Below are 10,774 nucleotides of genomic sequence, written 5' to 3'. Positions count from 1 at the left end.
AGTAGTCCTACCTATGATCCTTGAAGACCCTGGAGTCTGCAGGAGCCAAAAGAGACCCGGGTACTCTTAATTCCCTAACCATGGAGCAGTTATGCTAATTCAACAAAGTCATCCAGAGCCCCTTTTAAAATTTGCAAAGCTTTGTGTTTACAGATAGGATCCATTCTTCCATGATCTTTGATTATGTTTGAGGTGTCTACTTGTTGAACACCAGTTTCTCCATTGCAGCCTTTTGAACTTTCCAAGGGGTGCTGAGTGCAAATGCAGGAAGGCAAAGAATAGATGCGTGTTGATTTTGTAGCCAATGCAGCAGCACTTTGGTCCCTTCCTATACTTGCAGTTATTCACTCCTTCTGTGCTCCTCCCTCAGCACATTCCTTTCTCATGGCACTTTGCACACACATCTGCCTGCCCTACCACACTGAGAACCCTTCAGGACAGAGATCCCTTCATCCTTGCAGCTGTAGTACCTTATGTCTGATAACATTGTAGGAACGCAATTAAAGTTTGTTGAATCAAGATATTTTGTTTCATTGAGTCAAAATATGCGTTCGCATCAAGGACTCTTGCAGTATAGATATATTTTTATTTTTAAGACACAATCTTATTATTGTCTCTTTTCCTACAATTCTTAATATCCACAACAAAATTGTGACAATATACTAAAGGCTCAATCGACATCAGGTTTAATCAATATTAAGATTCAAAATGTCATTCAGCAAAGCACTCCCCACCAGTATTCAGGTAGTTGGAGTAACTAGAACCAAAATAAAATCAGCTCTGCAAAAATGAAAAATTCTCTCATTTTTCCCATAAAAATTGATAGCCACAACCTGAAATATTTTACTGAACCAATCTGAGTGGTATCTTAAAATATAACACTGGGATTTTTAGGGCAAGGAAACTATTCTGTTGATACTGTAATAGTGGATACTTGTCATTATTCATTTGTCAAACCCATAGAATGTACAGCACAAAGAGTGAACTCTAATGCAAACTATGGACTTTAGAAGATAGATGTGTCACCGTGAGGCCATGCATTGTAACAAATGTATCACACTGTTGAGGGGTAGTGAGGGCGGTAGAGGTTGGGGCACAGTGAGAGGTGGAAGTAGGTGAGAACTCTCTGTACTTTCCACTCCATTTTGCTATACCCCTAAAACAAAAACCAAAGTCTATTTTGTTTTTGTTTTTAAAAAAATATAACACTAAGACTACATGAAATATTCCTTTTCTTAGGACTCCAACCTAGATACTTAAGCACAATTTCACACCGGAAAAAAAAAATAACCCACATTGTTGGGAAAGCCACTGTATCTTCTATTGGCTTTTTTGAAGACCTCTCAAGTTCAGCAAAGTCATTGATTGAATAAGGCTGCTATGTTACCCTCTGTCTTCACTTAGTGAATTTTACAAAGACAGGCCAGACAATGGCGCTGTGTGAGGTTGACAGGGAACTTCCAGTGCCTTGCCATGGACTGGGCAGTCCCTGCCTTGCTGCACGGGCCCTGCGGCTGGCAAGAGCCTCCGGAACAGCTGCGTCACTATGCTCCGGGTGCCTCAGCATGCGGCCAGACATAGGGATTCCGGAAGGACGCTCTTTGGGGAACTTACTTCTCTGTCGAGCTTGAGAGCATACAATTGTAAATGCTTGAGCTTGAAAATCCGTATTAGAATAGCAAAATGTTGGGAGGTTTAAAGCAATTTGTTAATACAAAAGAGGTAATATTTATGTTCATCTCAGATTAGAGTTTCCTAATGTGGTGTCAAGAGAACGTTGTTTTCCTATCTAAAGTTTTGGTTCTTTAACAAGTTAGGAACCCAACATTCACAGACTTACATAACCTGCTGCTGCTGCTGCTGTTCTTATGCTTATTAACATCCAAAGGAACTATTGTTGTAGAAATATACTTTGAAAATTGACAATATATTTGGATGATAATAATAGTAGGCCACTAAAAATAACCTTTAAATCATTTTTCTCTGACATAACTTACTCAGAAGTACCTAAGGGAGTGAGAAGTTACTAAATAAACAAACGTGAGCAATGCTGAAGATGTTATCAGGAAAGTGAGTAGGGACTGAACCACAGGAAGTGTACACACAAATATCTTTATGTCATCAGTCCCTGTGTCCCATCAGTTTTGTTTGGGTCACTTCCAAAGTTGTGAGCTCATATCACTAGTTCTTTTTTTTAATGCATCATGTTATCTTTCTAACTAACATAAAAATTATTCTTATTACATACAATATGATAAGTTCATTATCTTGAGATTTATGACTGCGTGCAAGTGAATTTTGTAATATTGTAAATATGTTTCCTTCAAATATTCTTCATCTTGATGGTAGAATCAGGGCAGAAAAGTTCATACTTTCTTCTCTTTTGTCAGCTTTATCCAACACCATCAGAAGCCTCTCTAAGTAAAGGCTGTGGTCCCTTTGGGGACAAAATCCAAAGGATGCTTAAGTTACACTGGGCATTCTGTAGATAAGCCACACTGCATAAGCTCTATAAGAGCTTATATCACACTAAAGACCTCTACCCTAATAAGCGATTAGTTCTTTAGTTCCTTGCGTTTTTAAAAAACTTTAATCTTAATTAAACTCGACTACATCTCTCCAGAGATACTGACAAAATCTGGAAGATCATCACCTAAGGAGTATACATTATTGGTCTATCTAAATGTACTTTTATTTTACCTTGAGAAATTTTTCCTTTGATACTGTGTGATTTTAGTATCAATACACATATATTATGTCATATTTGTGTGTCAATTATGCTTTTTTATGTATAGATTTATTTTGATTTAATTTTATTCTTTTCTTAAGCAGTAATATGTAGAAATTATTTTGATATATTAATTATGTTTCTAATAAATATTAAAATAATATTAAAGCTACGTACCCCTTAAAATGATCATGTGTGTCACCAGTAGGATGTTTTGCGCATACCTTGGAATTAGAAAATACTAACAAGAAAATTTCCTGCCATGGAAATAGAGGATGCAAGTCAGAGCGGGAAAACATGCAGGTAACCTCTCCTAACTCTCCTTCCTACCAGATAGGTGGAAAATAATCAAACAAAAAGTATTTGTTTACTTTGCACGGCTTCTCTCAAGATACTGTCACCGATGAATTTTACAGTCGAGGACTATCCAAGCATTGAGGGGAACTGAACTCTAATGTTGAGCTTCTATGTGACACAATAAACACATTAAATGAAACATTTTATTGGAAGGCGCAGTTTTTAAGAAGAAACAAACCCACTCTGGAACCGAAGCCTGATCTGACGAGGCTCGCACATGTGCTCTGTGTGTGCCTCTGACAGTCTAATGCTCCTTCTTTCTAATCAAGTGACCTGTTCTCGTTTGGTTAAGTTTCAACCACAAGACATCACTGTATGTTTTTTTTTCTCTCTCTCTCTCAAGATACACGTCACAGCACACAAAGAAAAGGGGAACTTCCAGTGTCTGTGGTAATATCACTTGATAAACAGACTCCTTTGAACAGCAAGGCCCGTCTGGCCTCACTATATAAAGCAGCAGAGTCGTCGGCCAGCTGGCACTTGCAGTGAGGAGACCATGCGAGCAGCAGCCATCTCCATGCCAAAGTTAGACAAAATGCCAGGAATGGTCTTCTCTGCTAAAGAATTGAAAGGAACGGGACATTCACTTCTAGATGACAGAACGCAGAAAAGGAGGCCAAAGACTTTGTAAGTTCATTCAGTGTCTCACTTTGTGAATTTTAACTTAGGTTATCTTTAATGCAAAAGGATTTAGGAAGAATGGAAGAGAACATGAGCATTTAGTTTAGCCAGATCAGAGCAAGTACCCGTTGTGAGTTATAAGTAATATTCAGTGTGTTAAAATATAAATCATGATACAGCATTAAATTAGGTGGAATTATTTTCTAGACATTCACTTATAAAAATGGGCTGTATTTTAATATAGAAAAATGTTGTATCAACACTTTTTATTATTGCCTTACTCCTCAGAAAAGTCTATTCTATGCTCTTTTCTTCTTATAAGTGAAAGGAATTCTACTGAAGAAAAATGAATATTCACTTTTGTATCTTTTGTAGTGGAATGGACATGAAAGCATACCTGAGATCCATGATCCCACATCTGGAATCTGGAATGAAATCATCCAAATCCAGGAACATGTACGTACGATGATACTTTGAACTAGCCTCATCATTTACAAGAGTAGCCTGTGCATGTAGCTCTATATCCTAGCAAGAGATTAATACTGCATATAATAGACTTCATTGCTGTTAAGTAATATGCTAAATACAATTAGGCTACATTAATACAAATGTAAGCTAAATACAAATGTGTATACACATATATTTGCTATTTTTTCACACTGTCTGGTTTTATCTATTTGGATTCTTTTCAAACTTTATTGACATATTTTTTTCACAACTGTGATAACTCTAAGGGAAATTTGTTTTTATAGATAAATTTTTAAAAAATGTGTTGTAATTATAGTCTTAGTTTGTGAAGTTATCAAAATGTAGCAGCCATTCTTATTTCATTTGTGCTTACACAAAAAATATCTTACTAATTTACATAAATTTTCTCCTTGCAGACTTTCTGCTGATGAAGTGATACAGTGGTCTCAATCTCTGGAAAAACTTCTTGCCAACCAAAGTAAGTATAGATTAACTATTGAATGTTGCTGGGTTCAGCTCTCTCAATCTATTAATACCCTAATAGATTGAATGGCTTCATTAAAATATTATATTCTAGATAGGATAGTGTACAAAAGTTATATTCTAGTTTTTCTGTGGTCACTGACAACTTCAGCATAGCATGTATGCCCCTTTGTAATATAACATTGACTTAGCATTCAACTCTGCTGCTATCTTTTAGACAAATTTGCCAAGATAACTAGATGTTTTCCCATGGATCACTAGAGAAATAAAAAGATTGTGCTGGGGTTTTGAAGTTTAAAGGTTTTAAAAGGAAGCCAAATAGCAATATCTTGACTAACATCTGAAATGTCATTTTGAAAGGTGCCGAAAGAATGCACTTTTGTAAAGCTGGATTGTAAGAGTAGGATTTATTCATTTAATTATTTGTCATTCGTACCTTCATTAACTCCCTCGTTCATCCCGTATTTATGTGGCAGGCATTTTAGAGGAGCTAAGGATTCAAAATCAAAGATGTGATCCCTTACTGCATTAAAGGTCATTGAGATACACTAAGTAAATAATTGCAGTACATGTAACATGATACACGTTATAACATAGATATAAAAGAATTTTTAAATACAAAGAGTCTTGTGAGGATTTTCTGATGAGAGAAGGTAAAGACTGAAATCATCTTGCCTTCCCATTGTCATGGGCACTGCAAATCCACTGGGGTGGGACCTTGTCCAGAGGAGTGGATAAGCAGCTTGGCTCTATCCAGAGGGTGAGATTCTCTGGAATAGAGAACCTCTTCTCCCTACAAACACTTTAAAGACCCTGGCTTGAGAATAAAGTAGTTCAATGTAGTTCTTCCATCTTATCATCTGACTTAATTTATAATTCAGTCAAATAAATGGCATAGAAATTGCTCCTGCAAAAGTCTCAGCGAACACCAGCAAATATAGCCAATACCCCAGGCACATCAGTGATGTACAGGCCTAATATTTTCCAGCCAATATGAATAAGATGAGGAAATTACATTTGTTAGGTATTAACATGACGCTAATACTCTTTGCCAATTATTGATTCCCTAAAATACTCTACATTCTGGCTAAGAGTTATTACTTATAAGAAAAGAGATTGTTCCATAGCCACCACTGAGCAGCTGTGTCACAGTGGACAAGTTCATCTGGCCCCAGATTCTTTTTCTATAAATAAAAGAAAACCTAAGGCCTCCCCATCTCTACAAACTATAGCCAAGCTATTTCAACACTAACCATCTCTTACCTTTGTACAAAAAGAATGCAACAGTAATTTTCTTATAAATTTCTTCTTCAATTTGTTCATTTATTGGCTCAATTACTTTAATTATTTCAATCTATGCTTTCTTTTTAGCTGGTCAAGATGTCTTTGGAAATTTTCTAAAGTCAGAGTTCAGTGAGGAGAATATTGAGTTCTGGCTGGCTTGTGAAGACTATAAAAAAACAGAGTCTGATCTTTTGCACTGCAAAGCAGAGAAGATATATAAAGCGTTTGTGCATTCAGATGCTGCTAAACAAGTGAGTATTACGTTCATTTAAGCAATTTCTGTATAAAAGAACTTAGACACAGAAATAACATGCAACATACATAACCAGATGAAATCCTTTTTGGATATCATGATTTTACTTTTATATATTTAAGTATATAAATATAGTTCAGTGCAACTAAAATCTACTTTTCTCTATTTGTGAAGATTACAGCACAGTACAATGAAAAGATGGATTTTGCAAAAGTAGCTAATATGATAGGGGTAGGGGAAGGAGTATGGGTGTTACCGGCCAGAACTGCATGTCAGGGAGTCCTCCTTGAACTACCTCATCTTAGATAAGGATAAAATGCAGATCAGTGTAATATATACAATTACAGTAGCAAAAAATATTTCCAGTTAGCAGTGGTACTACCTTCTAGATAAATAGTCTGGGTCCAAGCAGAAAATAGCCACACAAAGAGGCTCCTCCTATAACTCTTGAATGCCCACATCACTCTTTGCAATATATGTACCACCTAGTTTAGATATTTACATTGTTCATGTTTGCCTCTTTCACATCTCCCAACTATACTATGAGCCTTGGAGATCTTTTTATGACAGTCCTTTCTAAATCTTCCACTCCTTGTACTGGGCAGATTTAGAAAAAGCATTCAAAAGATATTGAAACTAATTTAAACGAGGGCTTAAAACTACTTTTAGGTGCTTCAAAAAACATAGCAATGTCATAAAATTTGCAATAAATAAGAAATGCATATCAACTAATGAGGATTTCTTTTTAGATCAATATTGACTTCCATACTCGAGAATCTACAGCCAAGAAGATTAAAGCAGCAACCCCTACGTGTTTTGATGAAGCCCAAAAAGTCATATATACTCTTATGGAAAAGGACTCTTACCCCAGGTTCCTCAAATCAGATATTTACTTAAATCTTCTAAATGACCTTCAGGCTAATAGCCTAAAGTGACTGGTTCCCGCTGAAGGGAGTTAAAAGGTGGTGTCAAGTACAGAAGGAATGTGCCAGTTTGGCTCCCTGGGTGGAAAACGTGGCCTCTCTGGGTGACTTGATGGGCCCAGGGGAAGAAGAAATGACAGAATGGATTGACATGGAAGGTACCCGGCACTGAGTCGCAGAAGCACATGCAAGACAAAGTGGAAGACTGCAGAGGGGCGTGATGGCACTGTCACACGACACAGCGGGCCTCTGTGTCAGAAAATCCCTCAGCACCAAGCAGGCCGGGTAACCCCAGTCACACAGAAACTGTGAATAAAGGTTATGAAACTGATTTCAACAAGCTATAAGCTTCAAGGTCAACTGACATTTATGCTGCATATTATTATATATGGTTTGTATTGAGCTGCTGAAATCTCATTAACTTAGATAACTAGTTGAAAAGATATATTTTGAAATCACCATTTATTGACACGAAGATGTTAGGTGTTGTTTTGTTTGTTTTTTGCTTGGAAGAAAACAGTGCATTTAACTTTTTAGTGCTCTTAAAACCATAAAGTTAGAATGTATTTGTAAATTAAATTATTGGGCTAATAAAAATGTGAGTTTTGTATTAAAGATGTATAGAAGCAATTTCTGTGTACATTTCCTTGCTACTTTTAAAAAATGGCATTTATTCCTCAGATTTAAAAAAATCAAGCAAGGACTTTCTTTCTACTACCTCTTCAAGTTCTAAAACTACTATTAAATGAATACTATTCTTTATGCATTAGATTGGACAGAATTCGTCAGTTTTCTCTCTGCTATGACAATACATAAAAACCAAACAAATATGATTTTATGTAGTCAAGCGTGGAATCAATGAGAAATTAAAGAAGTCTTTTTAAAAAAGCAATAGAAAAGTTACTTAGAGAAGTAATCTAATAATTTATACTTTATTGTGATGTAAAGTTTATAAAACTCAGATGTACTTTCTCATTTAACATTCATAGCAATCCTATGAAAGCTGAGACTCAGAAAGATTAAGTCATTAGCTCCCAAATTTAGCTAACTATCGATATTACCTAGAATGTTAAAATGGACACACGTTCTCCTATTTCAGGGTCCCCTACCAGATTGACTGAATTAGAATCTCCACGGGGAAGGGTATAGGAGTCTATATTTAAAAGGGAAGATGATCTAATAACCCAGAGTTGGGGACTGCGGATTAAGGTGCAGTCACACTGCGAGGAATTGCTCACCAGGCCTCTGACTACACAGCCTGTGCTGCTACCTCTAAGCGACACTGCCACCCGCTGACCAGAAGACGTAAAGTCAGCAACAGTCCCAAGTGTCACTTAAGTAGGAGAATAAGATCCCTCTATAGGGATCACCTATAGAGAGCCAAAAAATAATGGAGGTGTGCATACTCCCATGGATCCTGTACAGCCGTATGTCCCCATGCGCCTGTGCCCACAGCTTATTCAACCATCAGTCATCCACGCAGCACAGTGAAACGCTGCGGGCAGTCTCACTACGAGCTGGCCCAGTCATCAGGCATAAAACAATGGGAAGGAGCAATATGCAGATCAGCTATAAACAGCATTGTTCTTGAGTTTCTATGGGACAGAGTCCAAACTGGCTCTGCCTTATGCTTTATTCCATCCTTTACCAAGTCATATAAGAGAAACTAAGGAAGGGAGTCCAGTTTCTTCTTCTTCATCATCATCATCATCATCATCAGGTATCTCTCTCTCTTCACTCATTCAATCACCAAATTCTCTCAATTGTTTTTCTACAATTAGTGTACAAAATTACAATTAATTACAACTGAAGTTGGCACATTGCTTGCTCATTTTTATTCCCCTGTAGTAACAGGCTTTTGTGGCTTCCCAATACATGTTACATGTTCTCTCTCTTGTCAGCTTCTTTCCTTTAATTCATCCTCTAAACAGTCATAGACAGCATTTTCTGAAACACGGATTTGGCCATGTCATTTCCCATGACATATAAAATGAAGTTCAAATGTCTCCTTCTGAAATTCAAAACCCTTCCAGTGTGACCAATATAGCTGTCATTACTCCCCTCCGGGATTTCTTCCTACGTTGAAGTCAAACTGGATTATTCACCTTTTCTTAAACAAGCCCAGACCCTCACCATTTCCAGGCTTTTTGTCACTATCTACTCTCTATCTAAAACACCTATCTCCTTCCAGTTTTCAAAGTCCAGGCAATTCTTCAAGGCCAGATAGAATAAAATACTTTCTCCATGAAGACTTTTTATCACCTTACCCCATTACGTGGTTATTTTCAATGTCCAATGGAGATGCGCGGCAGCACACAAACACAGGACTATTTTTAGTGTTACTGTCACACTGAAGAGAGTCCAGGCCTCACGGCTGTGAGGGGAGAGCAGTGCCACTGTGCAGCCCACACACCAGTCAGACGAGGAACGCTGCCGGTCTTCGTCTTGACAGAATGCCATGTTAAAGACCCACCAATTTGGATCAGATGATCCAAGCAAGCATATTAGATACTGCCTTATTTTGAAAAAAATGTCATGCTGGCTGTTTCGATTCAAGATAATATAAAACACTTGAAAAGATAGTTTTCTTCTTATTGTCATATTTTTGTTATTTTGTGATAGTTTCATAAGACCTGTCGAAGAAATCTGATTCGCGTTAGTGACATTAACTATTCAAAGAAATCCGCCCCCGCGGCTCAGTCTGAGATCCCAGCCCCCAGGCTAGCGCGGCCGCCCCGCGCAGGCGACACCACAGCCTGCACTCGCCCCGCGGGGCGGAGCGGCCTGCAGCGCCACCGGCCCGAGAGCCTGGAGGAGGCGAGTGGGTCTCCAGCCCAGATCCACCCGAGAGCCAGCACTGCGAGTCTAAAGCCCCGGGAAAGGAGGCGCCACCGAGAGGGAAGGCGGGGACCTGCTCCACCCGCCCGCGCCGCACAGGCAGAATGCAGGCTGCTCAGCGCCCTCCCGGCCACGCCTCCCGGCCACGCCTCCCGGCCACGCCTCCCGGCCACGCCTCCCGGCCACGCCTCCCGGCCACGCCTCCCGGCCACGCCTCCCGGCCACGCCTCCCGGCCACGCCTCCCGGCCACGCCTCCCGGCCACGCCTCCCGGCCACGCCTCCCGGCCACGCCTCCCGGCCACGCCTCCCGGCCACGCCTCCCGGCCACGCCCTTCCGGCCACGCCTCCCGGCCACGCCCTCCCCGCCGCCGACCCTGGGGCGGGACAGGCAGGGGGAGCGGCCTGGCGCGGGCTGGCACCACTGTGAAGCCCTGGACCCAGAAAGCTGCCCCTGCCAGGGGTCAGACCCGTCGCTGCTGCCTCCCCACCGCCCCTGCCAGTCTCGGGTGGGGGGCAAAAAGCATGGAAAACCTATTTGAGGAAATTATTGAGATACAAGTTACACGATGGTCACCAAACCCAAGGAAGATTCATAGCAAATAGGACATCTCCAAAACACATAGTCATCAAGCTGGCCAAAGTCAAAACGAAGGAGAAAATTCTCCAAGCTACAATAAAAAAGAAACAACTAACTTAGAAACGAAAGCCCATCGGACTAACAGCAGACTTCTCAGTGGAGAGGTTTCAAGCCAGAAGGGATCAGGGCCCAATTTTTAGTCGTCTTAAACAGAACAACTGCCAGTCAAGAATTTTGTATC

General features: G+C 39.7%; 1 protein-coding gene across 1 annotated transcript; it reads left to right on the top strand.

Annotated features, from left to right (window-relative positions):
* Nucleotides 1–3,531: 3,531 nt before the first annotated feature.
* On the top strand, nt 3,532–7,747 carry RGS1 (regulator of G protein signaling 1). The gene is made up of 5 exons (XM_012772394.3): nt 3,532–3,712; nt 4,082–4,162; nt 4,591–4,652; nt 6,029–6,192; nt 6,944–7,747. The coding sequence occupies exons 1-5, from the start codon at nt 3,582–3,584 to the stop codon at nt 7,127–7,129; spliced, it is 624 nt and encodes a 207-aa protein (XP_012627848.1). The 5' UTR covers nt 3,532–3,581; the 3' UTR covers nt 7,130–7,747.
* Nucleotides 7,748–10,774: the final 3,027 nt, after the last annotated feature.

Source organism: Microcebus murinus, chromosome 23, assembly GCF_040939455.1.
Source record: "Microcebus murinus isolate Inina chromosome 23, M.murinus_Inina_mat1.0, whole genome shotgun sequence".
Classification (NCBI taxonomy): domain Eukaryota; kingdom Metazoa; phylum Chordata; class Mammalia; order Primates; family Cheirogaleidae; genus Microcebus; species Microcebus murinus.
This window is presented reverse-complemented; position numbering and strand designations above follow the sequence as displayed.